Below are 22935 nucleotides of genomic sequence, written 5' to 3'. Positions count from 1 at the left end.
ACAAAACAAACCATCACTGACAACAACGAATGGCAAAAGCCCCAACTCACCCATCAAAGTGTAACCAGAAACGCCAGGATCTGCGGTGAGAAAATTCTTGTTTCAAGTTCAAGAAAAGGGAATCCCTGGAAATGTCTCTGGCTGTGCCCACTCTCAGGAGCGTGTCTCGGCCCTCTCTAGGGAACTTCAGTAACGGAGAGCTTGCTTCCCCTGAGCCCTTTGAGTCTACCGCATTCCTCTGGGGGGGCGGGGGGCGGTTAGGGTTGCCAGATTTCGCAAACAAAAATACAGGAAGGCCAGTCACATTGGAATTTCAGATAAACACTGAATCATGCATCTTATCTGACCATCCTACGGGGATACACTTCTCAGATGCGGCAGTCCCCACTCCCCACGACCAGGGCATCTGAGTTCTGGTCTCATCTCAGCCCCTAGCTAGCTGTGTGGACTTAGCGAGTTGGTCCACACTCGAGGAGCATGATTTCCTGGGGAAGGTGTGGGGTAAGTGGGGATAAGATATCTGGATCAAGACAAGACTTTAAGATCCCTCCCAGGTCGAGGGGTCCACAATTCCATGTTGTCACTGCAACTCCTCCCACACAGCCTGTTGTAGTCGTTTAATTATAAAATACTACCTGAATGCATTCTTGTAAAAGATGTAGAACGATCCAGAAGTATACAAACCAAACCACCAAGCTGCCCAGCACCTCTGTGCTGCCTTTCTCAGAGGTAACCAGCTTCGTTTGTTCGATAAGCACCCTTGCGGTCCCCTTTCTATGTATGTGGTACTAACAAGTACCCAAGCACATACATTTACAGAGAAGCAGGATCATTCCCTGACCCGGCTCATGGGGATTCCGATTCGGTAGTCTCCTAAGGATCTGTAGAAGGCCAAAGACAGTTCTGATGCTGATGCTGATGTCCGGCCAGGTTCAGGAACCTCTGCTACCCAGAATGTCACCCTCTGTCTTTTTGCTACACCCAGTCAGTACTACCTCTAAAGCCATGCCTCCTTCGCTGCTAGCATGCACGGGAAGCAGAAATCCAGGGCAGGCAGCCTCCACCTTGGCATCGGGTAACCAAACCCATTTGTCCTATAGCGTACACACTCCTGTCTGTGCTTGGCTTGCCCACTGCGACGGCAAACTACCCCACTGATGATGGCGGTAACCTGGTACCCCCACGCAGAGCCTGCCATGGCTGCTTTCTTGAGCGCAAGTGCACACAAATTCTTACCTGTTTGTACCTCTAGGAATTTAAACTCACGGTCCTCTGGACAGAAGGGGTTTAGGTGCTATTCCCAATGAAAGCTGACCTGGCTGAGACCCTAATACAGAGCTTAGTATCTGCCAGGACCCCTCAGGTCCAGCCAGACCCTCTGTCCCTATCTCTTCTGACCCACCCGGAATCTGACTTGAAGTCAGGCTCGGTCTGGCCACGGAACTCCCCAGCTTAACTCTCCTCCTCTCCTCCTGTTTCCAACAGCAGCTCACTCCCAAGCCAGCCATTCACAGCATAACCGGTGTGTCTTTTCTGCCCATGTGAGGCTACGCCAGGGACAAAGATCTCACTGAGGGCTTAGACTTGTCAACCTGGAAGCCCACCCTACTACTGCTCTAAAAATGAGGACAATCCACTATCACCCAAAACCCTTCCATCTGGCTCCTTTAAATCTGCCTCCCTCCCGGGCTCCGCTGTTGCTATTCCTGAGCCAGATGGGTCCCTATGTCCATTCCCAGGACACCACGCAATTGGTTCTCTATACTTTCATCTTTTGTGGTCATCCATGGGAGATTGCAGATTGGTGACCAATCCTGAATGAACCGACCTTTCTCCTTATGCCACCTGCCCACTGCCTCTTGCTGAAAGGTCCAAGTTGCCTTTTCACATATGAGTTCATGCACTGTGCATCTCCCAGAAAGGGTACATGCTTATTGTAGAAAAATTAGAAAATATAGCTAACCCAGGAAAAACAAAATAAAACAAATTTTTAACAGAGAGAGGGCATACAGGGTAGAGGGTGGGGAAGGTGCAGAGGGAGAGGGAGAATCCTTGAGCAGACTCCACGCCCAGAGCAGAGCCCGACGTAGGGCTCTATCTCATGACCCCGAGATAATGACCTGAGCCGAAATCAAGAATCGGACACCTAGGGGCGTCTGGGTGGCTCAGTCGTTAAGCATCTGTCTTCAGCTCAGGTCATGATCCCAGCGTCCTGGGATCGAGCCCCTCATCAGCCTCCCTGCTCGGCAGGAGGCCTGCTTCTCCCTCTCCCACTCCCCCTGCTTGTGTTCCCTCTCTCGCTGTCTCTCTCTGTCAAATAAATACATAAAATCTTAAAAACAGAATTGGACGCCCAACCAACCAACTGAGCCACCCAGGCATCCCCAGAATAAATTTTTTAAGAAAATGCTCCATCATCCTGAAATAACCGTTATGTGTTATTTACTTATGTTTATAATTTTACTTGATATTTATACTGTAGATCACAAAATGGTTTCTTCCAGTTGAATCCAACCTGTACATGTTTTAATTTTAATTTTGTTTTGAGTAATTCTGGTCAAGATATTCACTGTTCACTTTGCCACACTCCCCACCACTTCTTCGTTTATTATGCCAACCAACCCCATCACCCTCATGTAGGCCTTATTTCTGAGGGCATCTGAGTTTGCAAAACCTGCAAAATATACATATGCATGTGTCTTTCTTAAAATGGAATTCAACTGCATGTTTTCTTTTGTAACATCTTTTTGTGTAACAACGTACAGGAATCCCTTTCTGTATCAATAAGTAGGCACTTCCACCTTTATTTTTAGTGGCTGAATAGTTTTCCCCTGGAAAGATGTATCCCAATGTTTTCAGCGAACCCATACTGTTGAACATTTAGACTGTTTTCCATTTTTCCTGCTCCAGAGAACATCCCCATAGCTAGAACTTTGCACACTTCCTTAATTGGTTCCTTAGGATACATTCCAAGAAGCGGAATTGCTGGGTTGAAGGGCCATCTCAGTCTTAAAAGCTTTTAACATGTGTTGCCAAATGGAGTGTTCAGAGTTTTACAATGACACCGACCCTTGAGAGCTTCCTGTGACTGCTGTCAGGACGGGCCCTTCCACACATTAATGGCATCACACAGAGCAGCCCATCACCCCTCTCCCAAGGCTTTCTCAAGTCAACTCACCCAACAGGGGGGCTTTTCTCCAATAACCATCCCGGACCTCCACATAGTCGTACCAGCACAGGCGGCTTTTAAACAAATCCATGGATGTGAAGTTTAGGATGATCTGTAAAGAGTGACCGTAAAGTGAGCTTTGGCAGCAGAGCCCGAGGAGTTTTGAAGACACATCTTGCATGCCTGTGTTCTCACATTACCTCTTAGCATACAGAGCTCTCAGACCACAGTAGGAGCATCCTCACAAAGACACACTCACAGGAAACCTCATGACATTAAATAATAAACCTTAAGCAGGATGGGGAGTAAACAGAGGAGATGGGTCCTCTTGTTCTGTCCCGGGGAATAACTTGAGCTTTTGAAGTCACTAGGTGGTTTATAGAAAACAGGATGCATTAAAAAGATGGGCCGGGATGCATTGAGCCTGGGGATTTAGAAGGAGGTAAGGGGTCAGTGAAGTTCAGAGATACGAAAAGATCTTATAACATCATCAATCATTCCAAAGGGCCTGGGATTAGCCTGAGTGCATCTGAACACCACCGTGATCAGTGTCCCCTTCACCATGACCTCACTCTTTTGAGATGTGGTGTATCCAATAGCCTTCCTATAGTTAGGCTGTTCATTCGCTCATTCCTGCATTCATTCATTCATCTCACCATTGTTAGTTGATCACCTACTATGTGCCTGTCTGTGTTGGCCAATTGAGATCGAAAGATCAGTAAGACAGGGTTCTTGCCTTTAGGGAGCTCAAAGAACACAGATGTGTCTGGCCAGTTAGAACGCTCTTGAATAAATGCTGAAAAGAGAGGGATGTACAGGAAGGGAATCCTGCAGCCCCGAGGAGGGGGAAATAGATGCTGCCCAGGATACTGAAGAAGGCTTCTCAAAAAAGATGGCATTTACCTAAGGGGAATAGAGACACAGGGCAAGAGGGCATTTTGGTGAGAGGGACTGACATGAGCTCAGGCAAGGAGAGTTTGGGGAATTGTGTAGGTTGTGCTATGTGTGTCTGGAGTGGGGAGGCGGGGGGTGAAGAGGAGTGAAGGCTGGGGAGCTGGGGGTTCAGATGGACTAGGAAGGAAGGGTTCAGTTCTTCTGAACATGCTGAGGCCATTCAGTGGACGCCCCATCCACAAAGAGTGGAAGGGGCTGGGTGGCCCTGTGGACTTGGCACACAGGTACTGTTCCCACAAGCCTGCTACCCTTCCAGCTTGGGGCGCCCCTGGCAGATGGCCCAGAGCAGAGTTTGGGCATCCCTCCTTCTGCCCCCCAACCATCAATCACCACCATGTAGGGTGCCCACGCCATGTCTGCCACGCTCAGCATGTCCCTGCACCATCACTTCTCCGCTCTCTCTGCTCACCTGGGGCTCACTGAAGGCAGCCCTGCCTGGTCACTGCAGCCCTGACCCTGGGCCTTATCCCATTTGGGGCCCCTGCCTGAGCCAGCTCATCTCTCTCCTCTGTTTGCTGGCCACTTTCTTTTATATTCAGGCAGCACCAGGTCCCTCTGTCTCTAAGCAAAGCCCCATGTTGGAGGGCTGCAGGTCAAAGGTTCCGGTGCCTTCCCAGCCAGATTGAAAGGACTGTTATTCATTTGTCCCATCCTCCATGGCCCCCTGCTTTGAACCTCCTCTCTCTGGGCTTCAGCACACCTGTCCTCTCTCCGCTGCTCTCTGGCCTCAGCTGGCTGCTGTCCTCCCCGCTCCCTGGTGACTGTGAGGGCCCCTCAGTGCAGCAGCATTTCCCTTCCAGCTTCCCTGTGCGCAGGTGACACCAGGCACCAGGGTGCAGCCCCTTGCTGTCATCTCTACTTCACCCCTATTGTTTATCCCCGATGCTGACAGACTACCTTCCCTGAAGATGTCTGTGTGTCCTGCTGCAAGCCAGTCTGGCTGCCCCTTCAGCAGCCCTGTCCCCATCGGTCCTGCCGACAGGATTCCTGAACTCCTCCCTGCCGTGTCGTGGCCCCTTCTGCGCCCTAGGGCTTCTAGATCAATCTTGCACTTACATCTCATGTTTATCCCCTCCTATGCTCAGAAAACTTCAGTGGCTCTCCCTGCTCCCATCTCATTAATTAAACTCTCTGTTTACCTTCCAGAGCCTCCAGCATCCATCATATGTGACCTTATTTCCCTGCGTGCCCTCAGGGATCCTGCTAATGGAAGTTTCCCCAGGCCCAGGTCCAATGCCCTCTGCTTCCTCCCTGAGTCCTTCTCTGATTGCCTGAATGGACACAGCCTTTCCCTCCTCGGGTCCCCCTCCTTGGCCTCTTATAGTGACTGTGGAGCAGGTGTTTATTAGAGTCAGGCAGATCTGGATTTCTCAGTTCTACCACTTACTAGCTCTGAGATCAGACTACCACTTACTAGCTCTACTGCTCACTTGCCTGCTTGGATGTTTAGTTTCCTTATCTGCGAAACAACACGCACACCATTGGGTTATTGATGGGCTGCATGAAAAACTGTATATTGAGTGTATCATGCTATGTCTGACACATAATAGGCACTCAATAAATGCAACTTTAAAAAAATCAAGACACACTGAGTGCACACTTAGTGCTCCACAAACCGATACCCTAAGTGCTCTTCACAGGCTGCCTGTCTTAATTAGCGTTGAGAGTGTCCACCCCTTCCTTTGGGCCGATCCCACCCAATGTTCAGGTCTCAGGACAAGTAGCACCTTCTTCCACAAAGCCCTCTGATCTCCTATGAAATGAAGAGGGATGACCAGAAAATAATAGGCCAGCTCCTCTCCTGTGTTATACTGTGTGTGTGTGCGTTTGTGTGTGTGAGATGTCACTCTTCTTCCAAACTAGACCAGTGGTTCTCAACGCTGCCTACAGATTAGTACCACCTCAAAAGTGCAAAACATAATACCGGGCCAACCAAATGCCCCTCCTTCAATGAAATCAGACTCCCTAGAGGTAAGGGGGGGGGACCCTAACTAAACTCTAAGTCTCTTGAAGACAGGGATTGTAAATTAGATTTTTTTTTTATCTCCCACTGTGCTCATGTTCAGGCAGAAGGGCTCAGTCATATTGACTAGCTGGTTGCAACATAATTCTTTAGCTTTTCAAATTTTCAGAAAGAAAATGTTATTACAACTTCCTCAGTAACACATTCATGATTGAATAGAATGGGATAATTATTCAGGCTAATTATTTTAAATATGTAAGGGAACCATAAAGACCATAGGAGAAGAGGTGATAAACAAGAGGTGATACTTGAATCAATCAAGTCTGCTAATTACCAGCAGCTCTGGGGAAGGCTGGGTGAAGCAGAAATGGAAATAATTGGTACAGGAAGTTCAATGCTGTATATTCTCCCTGCCCCCCAGTTAGCAATAATAATTAAGGCTTGATGAATCTTGTGCAGTTCAAACACATCACATAGCCTCTCCTCTGTCAGGCAATTCAACGATTTGGGGATTGTTGGATCACCTCCTCCTCCTTCTTCCGGCCTCCCTCTCTCCGATGCTGCCAGCAGGCACAGAGATGGTACATGCACCTGAGGAAGACAAGCCTGGAGTTTCTCAGGCTCAAGATGACAACCACACTGTCATAAATGCTTAGAGCCAGAGGAAGAGTTGCCTGTGGGTGTTGTGTGTGAGCACACATATGTGTGAGCATGTGTGTGTGTGAATGCATGTTCAAATGCCTATTAGCCTGACCCCTTTGTGAAATAAGATAGGATGATGGCTAAGCATCCAGGTTCTCACCTGGGTTCAGATCCCAACTTTGCAACAAACTGAGTAGACTTAGGCAAGTCCATTTCCTTACCTGAAGAATTAATGTGCTAATAGCACCTATCACAAGAAGTTCTGAGGATTAAAAGAAATAATCCACATAATATGCTGAGAAAAGCACCCAGGCCATAGAAAACATTTAAATGGACATCTTCAACGGTTATGAATTAGGACTACCTGAAGGTTGGCTACAGGCATCCGAAAATCCATTACCCCCATGGTGATGCAGGTTTTTCACTTGGCCACTCATCTATTCACATGCCCATTCAACAAATACTTTTTGTGTGACTATGTGCCATGGGCTGTGTTGGGTGCTGGAGACCTTGGGGTGAACAGTCTCTGTCCTCAGTGAGTTTAGGTCCAGAAGGCAGACAGCCAAATAAACCAGCAGTCATGATATTGTGAGACAGGCTTCGGCAGGTATGACTGTAGGGAGACTGACCCAAGGGATGGAGAGGGCATCTCAAAGACAGCAGCGTCTAGTCTTGGATTTGAAGGGAGGTGCAAACACACACACACACACACACACACACACACACACACACACACACAAGTTTTAGGAGTGCAGAAGCCCCAGGTCCCAGTTCTATATTTTACTGTGAATTTGGGCAATTTTTTAAATGTCTGAGCCTCAAATTCTTTATCCATATAATGGATATGAAGAGATGCATCCTGCAGTAGGTTTGAGAACATACCACCCTTGGACCAGGGCAAAAGAAGCTGCTGCCTTGGCTCAGCTCTAGAGGGAATCTGGAGGGAATCATGAAATCTTCAGACCCAAAGGATTGTGCTCACCCAGAGCTTGCATATTTCCTAGACCTCACTCCAGGTGGCCAGGACCCTGGAGTTCCTGTCCAAATAGCCCATCAGAGCCCACTTCCAGAGCATGTAGAGATCTCTGCCCTGAATCCACACTCCCAGAGGTAGACAGCACATCTAACCAGCCTGCTTCTACTGGAGGAATAGCTGTTTGCAAGGTAGGAGTGCGGAGTGTTTGGGAGAGTGGGCTGGAGTGTCGCCATGGGTGCTCCTGAAACGAAATGGGGGGCTGAGAAGAGAAGGAAGGGCCAGCTGTGGGTTGGGGCTAGCTCTCCCCACATTGCTACCTTCCAGAGCAACACTCTGAGGTGTTAAGGAATTCTCATTTGGATCCTCACCTTCCAAGGCATTTGGATGGTGTATTTATCAAGGAAGAGGATACTTTTTGTTTGTACTTTTTACAAACTGTGAGCCTGATCTATAATTCACGTGGACATTTTGCTTCTAGGCCGCCATTTGTATGATCCTGGTTGAAAGTCCAGAGATAATGTCAGGCAGGCTAGCACAGCAGCTGGTACATAGTGGGTGCTCACAGCGTAAGAGCTGCTTTTCCTACTATTAGTGAGAGCACAACGCCCCACACCTTACCCAACTAAAGAAAGCTATGTCATTTCCTGAGGTGGTTTCACACCTACCTTTTCCCCCGGAGTGACCGATATCCTCCAGACACAGTGGGAGTAAGAAGGATAGCCATTTGGGAAACCAGGTGCAGAAAAATTTCCTGTTGTGTCCTGCAGGGTCTCCCCACACGCTGCACAAGCAAAACAATGACTGTGACTTGGGCAGACACGCCCCCCACCTAAGCAGCTCCCTGTGCCAGGCTGCTGAGCAAGCAGCATCCCTTGACCAGCCAAAGCCCTCGGGATGCATCAGTGAGAACCATGTCAGGCAGATCGACAATTTTTTTCTGGCTAATAAAAGTGAAAATAGGGTCTGGGCACCAAAAAGTAAGACCCAGGGGTTCCTTCTGAGGCTGTCAAGATTGAGCATGGCCTTGAGCATGGTGGGCAAGTTTCCCAGCCTTGCTGGGCCTTAGTTTTCTTGTCTGTAAAATGGGCAGGAGCTGCCTGAAGGGTTAATGACATGGACCGGCTCGGTGCTTGGCACACAGTGACTGCGCCACACATAGCTGTCAGTGTAATTACGACTGATAACATCTGTGGCAGTGAGCACAGAAAAGTACAAGTCGGTGAAGCAACAAGACAAAGAAAACACTTGGAAACTCATTTCATGAGAAACTTATTGGTTTGAATCTTGCCTCTTCTTTTTCTACCTATCTCTGAACGAGCTACCAAATAAACAGTCAAGAAAACACAAAAATGACCAGAGGTATGGGAAGCTATTCCGCCCTTGAATGTTTGAGGGTTGCCTGGTCATGAGCCTAGAACCTCGTCCTTATGTATGTGAAAAATATTTCCTCTAATTTGTCCTTAAAAAAAAGGTACCTCATATGAGTAAGCTTGGGAGCTGCAGGTTCCTTACCTCCCGACCCCCAGGGACTCAGACCCTAAAGACAAAGACGTTGGTTTGCTGCATGCCCCTCTTCCCAAGGGTTACCCCCAAAGTGTGGGAAACAAGCATCCTTACCCATATCTGCCTACGTGCAATTCAACCTCCACTCGGCAAAGACCCTGCTTTTAGTTACTACTTGAAATTACTGGAAGCTGCAGTTTTGGAGCCGCAGGAAGGAATAGCTAGAGAGCGGCCCGTCATCAGCCTCAGGAAATCCTGGATGTCGGGGCTTCAGTATCACATTACCGAACAACTGCCAGGCATCATGAGGATTATGCCCGGCAGTCAACACCCCCAAGGGTTCCACGGAAATTATTTTAGAGTAATCATCAACACTCTGCAAGAATAGATAGGTTACTATACGGCTCCATGGTATTTACCAGCTGCCTCCAATCCCTTTGGGGAAGTAAGAGGCATATACATTATAACTAAATAAATACTATGGCATTTCCCAGAGAATGCTATAAGGTTTCTCTTTCGGTTCAGCAAGGTTATATGATATGTGTGTCCTACATTTCAGCCCTAACAAGCCCCCACATGACCAATAGCTGGATGGACATATTTCCTAGAGTTTTGTGATGGACCAAGCTCCACAGAGTCCTTCGCATGCTGACAGCCTAGATTTTCTAAGATGGCCCCTGTTTCAAATATGTTGGCCCATGATCAAACTGTGTGTCTGGTCTGGGGTTTGGAAAATGTTACTGGACCTGTGGGTAATGAATTTCCTTCTTCCTCCCCAAACTACTGAATTGCGTTCTCTCCCATCAGTCGTAAACCCTGGTTGCTGTAACTAATGCTTAGCACTGAAGCTCAACAGCTTAAAGGGGCCAGTGTGAGCTCCCTCCCAGGGCAGCAGGTTGGGGGTGGGGGGAGGTGATGCTGAAGCCAAGGGGACGGAAGGCAAAGTGGGTACATTCAAGGGGAGGGGGCTTTTGGGTGGGCGGAGAAGCAGACATCTCCGCAGACTCCAGCGCACTGTCCAGGCTCCGATGTCAGATTTCTAGCCAATGACCAGCACCTTGGATGGCTAGGAAAGCCCCAAGGCCATAGAAACAACCTCATTTACAGCACTGAGGATGTGGGAGGCTGACTATCCCCCCTTCTATAAACACTGCCCTTCATTCACAGTCTTCCTGCAAAACCCTTGGTTTTTGTTTCGGCAAACCCACATCTCCTACTCCCATAGGAAGGGGAAGGGATTCTATAGTTATGGGGCACACACTGCATTGGGTCCCTGTTCCCCGTTGTTCCCCTAGGGCTTCTTCCTCTTCAGACTCTCCGGGCTGCGCCAGAGAATTCCGAAGATTCCCACAAATGAAGCCGCGAGCTCCCAGACCTGTTCTTCGTGTCACTACCGGCAATGACCTCCCCCATTTGGGCCTCCTACACTGTCTAAAGCCTTCCTGAGAGCCGCACACCAGGAATTACAGCAGCCTCGTCAGGCTCCCCAAGCCACTTTCCCGGCAAGGGGGCGAGTCTGCAGAGGGTGGCTGAGTCATGCTCTGAGGGTGCTACCGAGGCCCCGGGACTCCCCAGGATTCAGTTACCTGGGCATTTGTACAGCTTCCTGGCTTGAGCTATGTCTCCCTGACTGAGCCGCACGCGCTGGCCAATGGTTGGCCTGATGCCATTGTCGTCTCGGCGGGGGAGGATGGTGTCTAAGAAAACTCCTCTACAGGAAGAAAAGAGAGAGAGAAAGGAGAGAGAAAAGTCAAGGCTGTCTGGCTGGCCGCGCCGGGATGTACAGTCTCTATTTCCCTGCCCATAACCGCACCGATGTCCCTGGCCCCTGGGCTGCCACATTGTACAACTGTGGGGAGCACCATTCAGAGAGACTTAGGTGTGCGTGGAGCTCCCTGGAGGTGTGCAACGGGCACCACTGAGCATGGATAAGTCTTGGAGAGTCTCCAGAGAGAGCCTGGGAAACACAGTGTGAGGCTCTCAGGGGCTGGTCAGTTAGTCCTGGTTGATGGGTTGGTGAATAATGGGAATCAGGGTTTGGGGGGCCTTTCTGGCAATGGGGATGATCAGATGGAAAGTGAGATGAATGCAGAGAGCAAAGGGTAGCCGAGAGAGCCCTGGTTTAGAGATTTCCATGTACAGCCTGGCTCGGCCACCTGGGTGAGCTCGGACAAGCCCCTTCCCCTCCCTGAGCCTCAGTTTACTTTTCTAACAGTCAGAGAGTGGCCTAGACAGTCCTAGCAGGCCCTTCCAGCTCTAACATCTTATTCTATTCCCACATGAAGGAAATCGAAAATGACCAAAACAGAGGAGCAGACAGCAGGCTGCCCGGCTGAGTTTGGGCTCGCACCTCCATGACGTGGGCCTGGTGGACCCCTGCCTGAGCCTCCTCCTCTGCCTCCAGACCCACGATGCAGGGGCCTCTCCTGGAAGGGAGGGCCTCCCTCCGAACCAGTTCCTTCTCCAGTTACCTGTTTCTTCCCTCCATTCTTAACCAGGTTTCCGGAAAGAACTGTCTCCCTCCGTCTGGCTGCCCACCTCTCATTCACTCCTCAAAGCAACTGCAATCAGACTGCGCCGCCATGGTCTGCAGCCACCAACCGACTGATGACTCCGGTGGACACCTGTCAACCGCCACCTGCCCTCCCTGACAGCACTGACACTCTTCTGCTCCTTCCTTCCTCAGCCTCTCGTCCCCTGGCTCCTAGGGCACCACTGTCTCTGAGCAGCAACTGAACATCCACTTCTGCTTCCCCCTCTGGGCTCTCCCTGGAGTTTCTGTCTTCCTCCACCTCACTTGCTCCACTGTTTCCTCTGGGTTTTTGCCACCACGGAAAGGTTCACAGAGAGTTCTCTGATTCTGACCCCCAGAATCACCTGCTAAGCCCCAGATGCCTGGTGTGCCCTCTACCACACTATGTCTGGGTCTCATATCCATGCTCACCCCATGAACCTTGTGTCCCAAGACGGAATCCAAAGGCACCATGGCACCTTCTGTCATGCCTTGAATCCATGCCTTCCTCCTCGTTCCAGCCCTCAGCTCAGACAAACAACATCCCCTTCGTGAGCTCTCCCCAGTATCTTAACTGGCCTCCCTCCCTGTGGACTCAGCCACCTCTGTGCCGCCCCTCTAACACTGCAATGGGATCATCCGGAAATGCAAGGGCAGGCTTGTGTCCTCTCTGCTTAGAAGCCCCCCCTGATCTCCAATCACCACGTGGATCCCCAGGCCCTTGGCTCTGCTTTCCTCTCCAGCCACTTCTGACACCTCCACCCCACTTGGTATCTTAAGCAACACTGAACTTCTGCTAGCCCCAAACATGCCCTTACACAGGCTGTCCTCTGTTGAGGCTGCCCACTGCCCATCTTCTTGTCCACTAGCCAACTCCCGTTCATTCACCAAAACCCTATCAGACGGTTTTCCCTCTTAAAAGTCTTCTTGAGCCCATTTTATCCCTCTCATCCTGAGTTACTCATTCCTTTGTCTGGACTGCCTCTGGGCCTTACATGTCTAGTCTCTTCTTCTCATACTCTAGTGTCTTTTTTGAAGGATGAAGGTATTTGTCTTCTCTGCTAAATGGTAAGTTCCTCAAGCAGAGAGACCAAGACCCTCATCTCTATGCCCTCAGGGACTGGAGCTAACAGGTCAAGAAATGCTTTTTGAATTAAATTATGTAACCAAGGTAGGCCAGTGTCTTCAAAAAATCTTGCGAAGTAATGTACACCCAAAGGAAACGTGAAAATGCATGTTACCTATATATTAGCTGTAGTGTACTTTCTCCCCCCCTCTCTCTCCAACATTTCCTCTCCCCTAAATTCTGCACTACCTTGGAGAACCTATTATCCCTATTTCTTGCTGGTTACATGTTTGATTATCTTTCTGGTTTTGCATATACTTTTTTAAGTCAGACTTCAAGCTCACTTTCATTCCAACGGAAGCATGCAGGAGCCTGGGTCATCTGCTGATTTCCTTTGAGGCATCCCTTTCTCCAAACTTTAACCACCTGGCCTATCTTTCTCTAATTCCTACTGCCTCATCTCTGGGTCCAGAGCCTTCTAGAGAAAATTTAGTGGAATCCTTGGTTTCCCTCACTGACTTTGCCACATTTTAAACCACAAGAAATGACTCTCCATAAAATTCTAAATTCAATCACCTACTAAATCTAAAAAGAGGCACTTCTGCCCTAACATAAAATGTGTTCATTTGTAATTATTTTCTTGATTCCCCCGAGGAAAGAAATTTTGCTGCACAAAATGTAAAGCTCACCACAATCTCTTAGCAACCTGGGCCAGCCGACCCCGCTGAAGCCCACGGCACACAGGTGACTCTGCCAGGGCCATGCTGTGTGGGTGCCATTCTTATTAGGGCTTCCTCCCCACAGGGGAGAAAAAGCCTGCGGAACTTAAGTGTCTCTCACAGAGTCCAGAGCTAGTAATGGAGAGCCAGCCCTGGAACCCAGGCAGGCCCGGAGCCCATCTCCCGCATCCTTCTCCTTCCAGCCAATGTTGCCCACTGCCCAAGAAAGAGTTGGCTTTAATGTGGGAGACTTCAGACACCGAAACAGCAGAAACAACATCAGCCCACACTCGGGACAGCACTTGGGGGCTGGGACTCCCTCCCTGACTTGTCCCTGAGCTGCCAGCAAGGCGGCAGGCTCCGGAAGGTATTTACTACAAGAGGTGTCCCTTGTGTGAACCGCTGCAGTGACATCCCTCTTACGTAGGACAACTCTTAGCATTGACATTCCTCTAAACTACGAAAGGGTTTGGCAGGTGCTTTAGGGACTAAAGCTGTCAGCTCTGAGCTCTCCAAACAAAGACACCTCCGTACCACAGAACTGTCTCCTCAGCTCCTGGACCCTTGTCCAATGAAAGCTGCAAAGACATCACTCCCCACAGCCCAGCTCCAACCAAGGGGGAGGAGGGAGGGCCTGCAATAAACTAGAAAGTGAAGTTGGAAGGAGAGAGATCAATTGTAAAGACACACGAAGACTGGGTTTCCCATCAGCAGGAAGAGCATTTGCCTCCAGATGAGCATATGTTTTATAGGCCATTTTCTGCTCTTTAACAGACTCAAAGACGATGTGCAGGCTAGCTGCAGGGGATGCGTAGCCAGGAGTAATGACGTGGAGTTAGGGAGTGTGAAACTTGACAAGAAGTGGGCCAGGAAAGATCATCAGTACGGAGGACACTGATAAATGTCCCACTGAACAAAGTAGTTTCCTGAAAAAAAAAAGCCTACAGTTCCTACAGCCCACTGGAAGTAATTTATTCCTGAAAATCCATGCAGAAAACTGGCAGAAAGGACAATGAAGGTATCCACTTGCCACAAAATAGATTTGCCAAAATCATTCCAAACCCTGGGGTGGGGTAAGCAAGTAGTTGTGGTAGAATGTTAAAATAATGAATTGCACCTCCTACTGTTCATATTCTTGGCCTTGCACCTTGCTCGGCCAGTGGAATGAGCTGTACAGTGATGTCCTGTAAGTTCCAGAGCCTGGGTCTTAAGAGTCTTGCGGCCTCCCTGCTTGTCCTGGAGGAACTCTGAGGCCCAATGCAGTGAAGAGTCCAGTCTAGCCTGCCAGAGGATGAGAGGCCCCAGGGAGGAGAACCGAGGGGTCCCCCGGCAGACAGGCAGCACAACGACCACACACGGCGCCCGCCATCCTGGACTTCCCAGGCCGGTGTCGCTGCCACATGACTATTGCTGTGGAAATCATCCCAGGCAAAACCAGAAAATGAGCCAGAATGACCCACAATGTCACAAAAAAATAAGTTGTTGTTGTGAGCCATTAGTTTAGGGGTAGACTGTCCTGTTGCACTAATGACATCATGGTGGCAGAAGGAGACGTCTGCCTCCCTTCGAGGCCTTCAGGGGAGCTGCTGTGCTCCTACCTGGCTGCCCATCACACCTGAGCACCGCCCCCTCGCCCATCTCCCTCTGAGGAGTTCTGAATCCCCTTGATGGGGAGCTATCATTTTAGGGGTTTGGTCCATGGGCTTCCACTGGTCTGTGCTGATAAACTGCTCCCTGTTGACAACAGTGTTAATAACGGTTATCTCTTTGAGGGGCAAAAGGGATGGTATTATGAGCTACAGATCACAGGAAAAGAAAAATTTTTTTTCTTAAAAGAAAAACAAGAAAAGGGGGTGCCTGGCTGCCTCAGTCGGTGGAGCATGCAACTCCTGATCTCAGGGTTGTGAGTTCGAGCCCCACACTGGGTATAGAGATTACTTAAATAAAACCTTGGGGCGTCTGGGTGGCTCAGTCGGTTAAGTGTCTGACTCTTGATCTCAGCTCAGGTCTTGATCTTGGGGTCATGAGTTCAAGCCCCGTGCTGGGCTCTGTGCTGGGGGTGGAGCCTACTTAAAAAAAAAAAAAAAAAAGAAAGGAAAGAAATGCTGGTGCCAGAAGACACTGTCTGCATTCTTGCCCTGGCCTCTGGTTTCAGAGCTTTTCATGGTAATTGGCACATGGAAGGCACCAGGGAGGCAGTGCAATTCCTACAGCCCATTGGAAGTAATTTATCCCCAAACCCCCTTCATAGGAGATGTCTGTAGATCGTCCTTATGAAGTGACCACCACATCTGTGGGTATGTGGACAGAAATCCATGAGGATAATGGAAATTTCTTGCCTCACCCAGTCCCCAGCATTTCAGATCTCCCTGTCTCCTCTGATTCATTCATTGATTTATTCTTTTAAGAAGTATTCATTGAACATCTGTGCCAGGCACCATGGTCGGTGCTGGAAACTAGAAGAGGATGCCCTCAAAGGTCTCAGTCTAGGGAGAGAGGGATGTAAGAGATAAATAGGAGCAGATGAATGTATAATAATAATTAACAGACAAATTATAAGAGTTAGGACAGCTATGGAAACAAGACCCAAGGTACAACCTTCTCACTTGGACCGACTTGACAGTGGTTCTCGACAAAATCAGTACTTTGTCTCTACTTAGCAGCCTGCAACCCCAGGGCTGATGTGGTCTGATCCACGTATTTCCTACACCATTTCCCAAACCCGAGAGTCAGCCCAGCCCCCACACGCAAGCATCCCACTCTGACCTCTGTAGGATGGACTCTCATCCTGCCCACCACCTTGTTTCTTGAGACTCCCCAGAGACGCCCCCACCCAGGGTAGGTCCTTCAAAGTCTCTGTTTCCCAATGTGGAAGAGGAAGCCTCGAATGTCCACATGGCAATGAAGGTGACCCCATCTGTCAGAGCCTCACCCATCCACACCAGATTAAGAAATCACAACAGGAAATGTTCGAGCTGGAAGAGGCTCAGAGAACATCTAATCCAACCCTCTCATGAGGAAACATACCCAGGGAGGTGGAGATTTGACCCAGCACAAAGCTATCCACAATTACTGTCTCCACATCCCTCAATCGCACAGTATGTGAGGGTACTAGGACTGGAACCTAGTCTTTGACTCTCAATTCAGTGGTCTCTTCATTACATGTATCCTCTGATAAAGAGCCAGGGGAAGAGTAACAAGAACAGGGTCAGTCAGTCCCATGCCAATTCAAAGATGCTGACTTTGACAAAACTCCACCCATTAGAGCTCTGGAGAGATCCCAGCTGGGTGCATGCAGGATGGAGATCACAGCTAAATCAGCTGCGTGGCCAGAGGGACAGCACCCCACTCCCCCTGCAACTGAGAACTTGGGATATGGAGGTTTGGAGGATCTCTCCCCCAGTTCTGTGACCTCATCAACAGCATGCTTCCAGCATCCCTACCCAAGAGCCAACAAGCCCTGGGTACACAGTTCCCTGTTCACTCCCAAGAGCAGTGTGTCTCCTGAAAGAATGGTTTCCTTTGATCTTTATGGACATAGCGACTCAGGAAGTGGATTGTTTCCCTCTTTGCTATAACTGCTAAGAAGCACAGGGCAGGATTTGCTGTCAATCCCACAAAAGTGTACGTGACGTTATGGCATGTATTCTGAATAGTCAGTTGATTCCAGGCCTTCAGTGTAGCTCTCTACCCTTACTTTCCCCTCCCCCATCCTCAAGTTTCCTCATACATCTGTTTCTTGTCCTGTGTATATACTGGAAACCATTTCAAATCTTTTTTTTTTTCGGGGCGCCTGGGTTGCTCAGTCATTAAGCGTCTGCCTTCGGCTCAGGTCATGATTCTGGGGTCCTGGGATCGAGCCCCGCATCGGGCTCCCTGCTCAGCGGGAAGCCTGCTTCTCCCTCTCCCACTCCCCCTGCTTGTGTTCCCTCTCTCGCTGTGTCTCTCTCTGTCAAATAAATAAATAAAATCTTTTTAAAAAAATCTTTTTTTCAGTGATCAAATAGATAAATAAAAGGCAAACAAGCTAGTTTTAAGAGGAAACAGAAAAAAATGCCAAGAGAGAAAATATTTACCATGTCTCCTCTAACTCAAGGTTTCGGAAAGACCCACAACACTGGGACTAGTGAGAGAAAACTTCTTTATACAAAACACTCATATGGTCTAGAAGCAAGGGCAATATTGGAAATACTTAACACCCAGTCCAGCACAGCAATAACTCATCAAAACAGATCCTGCCGATGCCGGCTGTAAATCACCAGTCTGGTCATACTTGAGTATACATGGGCTACCATCAAGCGTGACCCGCAGGTAGGAAACCTGGATCTTTGTTCTCACTCCGACCCCAGTTACCTGTGTGCCCTCGAGCTGGCTGGAGCCTCATTTTCTTCACCTCGAAAACGAATCCATGATTTACAACCCTCCCAGTTCTTGTACAGTCTAGCTTCCAATAAACCACACCTCTTTGAGAGAACCAGTGAGCACCACCAGGCTTACATCAAGGACGTGCTTTAGAAGACTCCCCCACCCCCCGGAAATTTTACACACAGCCCCTATGTTATTATCCCGGCCAACCTCTCGATAATTTCCCCTTTCCAGTTTGCTGCTTGTGACATTAGGACATGATGGAACACCAGCTTCACAATGGGATTCAATCTTATTAGCGGGAACCTGATTAGATTATATTTCGCTGCAGCCCAGAGGCCACTGTATTTCAAGGACAGACAGGCCAACTGTGTGAGAAGCATGCAGAGACCCACTCTCCGCAGACCTCCAGGAATCCGACCCAAGCCTGCGGCAGCCACAGCAAAACACACATGAGGCAGAAGCATAGATTCCGACCTTGAGAAGGTGTTCCGGGCGTAGTGCATGATGCTGTCAAAGTCGTACGTCTCTCCCAGAGAGCTCACTTCCCCAGCTTCCATTTTTAAGAAATTATACTCCTGACCTGTGACACAACACTCTGTTAAGGCCTTTGAAAACCAAGGCAGGTACCTGAAAGGAGGCAGAGGGGGAAAAGGAGGGCCCATGGCAACTCCTGAGAGTTCGTTTGGCCCAATCCAATAGCAGGGGTGTGGTCGTTCGTGCTGGTTTTAACAGACTGGAAACGTGAAACCTCGAGGGGCCCTAGGTTCTCCCAACCCCGCCACCCAACAACCCCTCCCCAAATGCTGCTCAAAACTCTTATGCCAAGTTTGTGGACAGGTTCATTATCGATCTGATTGCTCAGAAACTTAAAAAACAAGTAAATCTCTGATCTTGCTACTGAAAGAAAAGAAAAATCAGAGAGTTAAGTTCAATCCCAAATTTTTCACAATTCAGACTCTCAAAAGCATTTTAAGGCAACCATGTTATTCAGTCAGCTACTTTCATGTTCATTATGGACTTCTATATAAAATTATTTAACATGAGAAGTCTTTTTGTTTTTTGTTTTTTAATCTAGACATTCTATCTGCCTTGGGGCAGAGCATTCCCAGGCAGAAATAGTGCATTCACATGTACTCATGTCCTAATTGTATTTCAGTTTCAAAAAGATGTGCTGCTGAAGTCAGCAAAAGGGACTCTTATAAAAGCAACCAGGAGAACTCCTTTTTTGGCTTCTCAGCTTTGATGCTGCAACTGTGTTCTGGTCCATTCTGTTCCTGTTAGGAAATGGAGTTGGATTTCATTGTCCTTTACAACGTGAAAGTCATTTTGTTTGTGCTATAACCTACAAGCTATGGCAAGACCTTCCAGGAAGGGCCACAGAGGACAGTGGCAGTGCTGGGTACAAATGCCTGCACAGTAGGGTTGCTGCCTCCTTACTTAACAAATGAGCACAGATCAGCTCCCCGAAACCCCTCACCTTCACACCTGCCTGCCCCAGGGGGACGCCATCTTCCTGGCCGGTGGCTTCCAGACTCCATACTGGCTCCTTACCTGGTTGGATGTTTTCTCTGATGATGGTGACATGCTGGTCTCTGTCTGGCCGGGTGTGTTCATGCCAGAACCCAACCACATGGCCCAACTCGTGCGCCACAATGCCAAACTTGTCACAGTTTTTCCCAATGGATATGGCCTGTGGGCCTCCTCCTCGGCGCCCAACGTAGGAACAACAGCTGGACAGTTGCAGAAATACCCAGATCAGCAGGTCAGAGAATAGGCAGAGTCTAATGCCCTCCCCAGTGTGTGTGTGTGTGTGTGTGTGTGTGTGCGCGCAGGTACACACATGTGTATCTAAAAGAAACAGACTTTCAGAGCTGAAAGTACTCTCATTGTCCAAGTTCCCTCCCAATACAGAAATGCCCTCCAAAAATGGTTCACCTTTTTGGTGGTCATGGATCCACTTGAGAACCCAAAGAAAGATAAGGCCTAGATTCCTGAAAGAAAGCCCATACCCCTTCCGACCGCACCTCCAAGTCTCTGCTAGATCATCTCTGATGACAAGGAAAAGAGATAATGAAAGGTGTCAGCTGAGTTTCTGTAAGGCATGAGTTTTGGTACCCTTATCACAGGAGCCTTGGAAATGATTCCCCTTCTGGGCACAATTATTTTTTCAAATAACATTTATTCCTAATATATTATTATATATTATTCCTAATATAAAAAGGTATAGGAAAAAAATTAAAATGGCCCACAATCCCACCACCTTTATCACCCAGATAACCTCTATCAAACACTAAAAAAAAAAAAAAAAAAAAAAAAAAATGATCAGGGGCACCTGATGGCTCAGTTGGTTAAATGTCTTGACTCTCGGTTTTAGCTCAGGTGGTGATCTCAGCGTCATGAGATCGGGCCCCACATTGGGCTCCACACTCAGCGTGGAGTCTGCTTGAGATTCTCTCTCCCTCTGTCCCTCCCCCCACTCTCTCTCTCTCTCCCTCTCTCTCTCAGATAGTCTTAAAAAAATACATGTTCAATAGATTGAAGTATTAAGTCTCTCACCCCCTCTAATCTCTTCATCCAAAGATAACCATTGTTAATTGTGTCTTGGGCATCCTTCAGAAAAATTAAATATACACATTTTTTAAATTACAAAAGGCACTATTTATGTTGTCCTTCACTTTTACCGTTTACCTCCTTACTTTAGAGATCTTTTTATAACAGTGCATATAGACCTCCTTCATTCTTTTCAAAGTAACAAAGTACTAAATTTTATTTAATCAGGCTCCTATCAGTGTACATTTAGGCTGATTCCAATTTTCACTATTTAAACAAAGCCTCACGGGAAAGGAAGAGAAAACAAACAAACAAATAACAACAAGCAAAACAAAGAAATGGTTGACTCTTGTTTGTGGCAGGGTAAATTCCTAGCATTGGGATTGATAGATAAAAGGGTATATGCATTTGAGATTTCGATAGATACTATCAAATTGCAATCCCCAAACGTGTCTACTTATATGCCCACTAATAATATATTAAAAAGCCTTATTTCCCCACAACCCGGCCAACACTGGTTTTATCAAATTCTTTTTGTCAACTGGATAGGTGAAAAATGGTATTTCATTGTATCGAGACTGGATAGTTTTCCATGTTTTATATGACATTTGTATTTTTCGTTCTTGTGAACTATGTGATCACATCTTCTCCCTATGTTCTTTTGGGTGGTCCATCTTTTTATTATTGATATGTAAGAACCCTTTGTGAATTAAGGAAATGAGTCTTTTGATTGCCAAATATATTGAAAATATTTTTCTCACTTTATTTCTCATTTGTTTGTTTGTTTGTGTATGTGTTGTTTTGGTTTTGTTTTCACCATATAGAATTTTAAAATTTCAACATATGTAATGTCTTCATTTTCTTATGTCCTGCTTAGAGAGGCCACCTCTATGCCAAGATTATAAGTAAAATCCACTCGTTTCTTGTTTCGAATACTTTTTAAATTTTTTTTTCTTTTCTTTCTTTCTTTTTCCTTTTAAAAATGTTTACATCTGTGATCCAGCTAGAATCATTTTGATGTACAAAGTGAGGTAGGAATCCAGCTTTATTTTTTTCACAATGAGCTGTCTACCCCAGTATTAAAATATCCCAAGTGACTAATCCAGCTTTCTCTTATTCATTTAAAATGCTACCTAAATTTGTGTATAGGCATAATCATTTTAAACTCTCTTGCTCCGTTCCAAATGGTCCTAATTATTATCATCTTCACTTGCATTTTAAATCCTAGGTGTTTGAATAGACCATCAGACCTCTTCCCATAATCGCCACCCTACTTCCATCCCTCGGTCCCTGTGTTCTCTCTCTTTATCTCTCCCTCCCTCTCTCTCTCTCTGTCTCCCTCTCTCTCTGTCTCTCTCTCTGCCTCTGTCTCTCTCCTTCTCTGTTGGTTATTTCTACATGGTCATTCCTCCAGATAAACTCTAGTATCATTTGTTTAAGTTCTAAAACCATATATACCCATATACCCACATCTACATAAAATGTAGATGTTTGAATCACAATGGCATGCATTTATAGGTTATTTTAGGAAGTTCTGACATCTTTACTATGTTGAGTATCACCATATCAGGAAGTGGTATGCATTTCCATTCTTGCTTTTTTTTTTTTAAGTTTCCTTAGTGTTTTAGCATTTTCTTCCTATAGGTCTGGCATATTTTTGCATTTTTGTTAAGTTTATTCTTAGATATATTATTTATTATGTTTCTATTAAAGTGATATTTTTCCCATTATAAAAGCATATCAAATTATTTCATTATAAGGAAAAGTAATTAATTTTTTGTTTATTACATTTGTTATCAGTCACCTTAACAGGGTCTCCTTTTGTTTCTAATAGTTTCTCAATTGCTTTTCTGGGTTTTGGGTACATGTCACATTAACTTCAAACAATGCAAACATCGCCTTGTTCCTGCTGATACTTACTGTGTGTATTTCCTTCTCTTATCTAATTATATTGGCTAGCATTTCCCAAAACGTGTAAAATAATTGTGATCATGAACATCTTCGACTTGTTCCTGAGTCTAAAAGAAATGCTTCTAGAATTATCATTGTTAAATCTGATGTGGGCTTGGGACACACACACACACACACACACACACACACACACACACACACACACACAGCTTTAGCCATATCTCTTTAACTTAGAATTGTAGGACTTTTATCATCTAGATAGCTTGTAATATTGATCCTGATTTCTTTATGACCTAAGAGTTGTACAAACAAAAAAAACCGGAGCTTTTAACTTACTATGTAATGCAGGGGTATTTATTCTACTTTTGTTATGATGTCCAGTCTCATTGCCTTGCAATCAGAGAATATGTTAATGCTATTTCTGCCTTTGAGAATCCATTGAGGTGTTCTTCATGCTTAACAGATGGACAATGTCTATAAATGTTCAACATGCACTTAGAAAAGATGTGTTATCAGATTGCAGAATCTGATAGACCCATAGGATCAACTCTATTAGTTATATTTTTCCAATCATCTACAAATCTCTACTTATTTTTTGGTCA

General features: G+C 47.0%; 1 protein-coding gene across 1 annotated transcript in view; it reads right to left on the bottom strand.

Annotated features, from left to right (window-relative positions):
• Positions 1–22935, bottom strand: part of TLL2 (tolloid like 2) — a 122417-nt gene that overhangs the window by 28995 nt on the left and 70487 nt on the right. Inside the window, exons 7-11 of the mRNA XM_025880974.2 lie at positions 19424–19602; positions 18347–18452; positions 10794–10918; positions 8370–8485; positions 3179–3281 (exon numbers count right to left, since the gene is read on the bottom strand). Coding sequence (XP_025736759.2) covers positions 3179–3281; positions 8370–8485; positions 10794–10918; positions 18347–18452; positions 19424–19602 — 629 coding nt within the window. The remainder of the gene's footprint in view (positions 1–3178; positions 3282–8369; positions 8486–10793; positions 10919–18346; positions 18453–19423; positions 19603–22935) is intronic.

The sequence above is a fragment of the Callorhinus ursinus genome, unplaced genomic scaffold, assembly GCF_003265705.2.
Source record: "Callorhinus ursinus isolate GAN/ISIS: 27379988/994484 unplaced genomic scaffold, GSC_fseal_2.0 scaffold20, whole genome shotgun sequence".
NCBI lineage: Eukaryota > Metazoa > Chordata > Mammalia > Carnivora > Otariidae > Callorhinus > Callorhinus ursinus.
The sequence above is the reverse complement of the archived record's forward strand: the minus strand, read 5'-3'. Positions and strand labels throughout refer to the sequence as shown.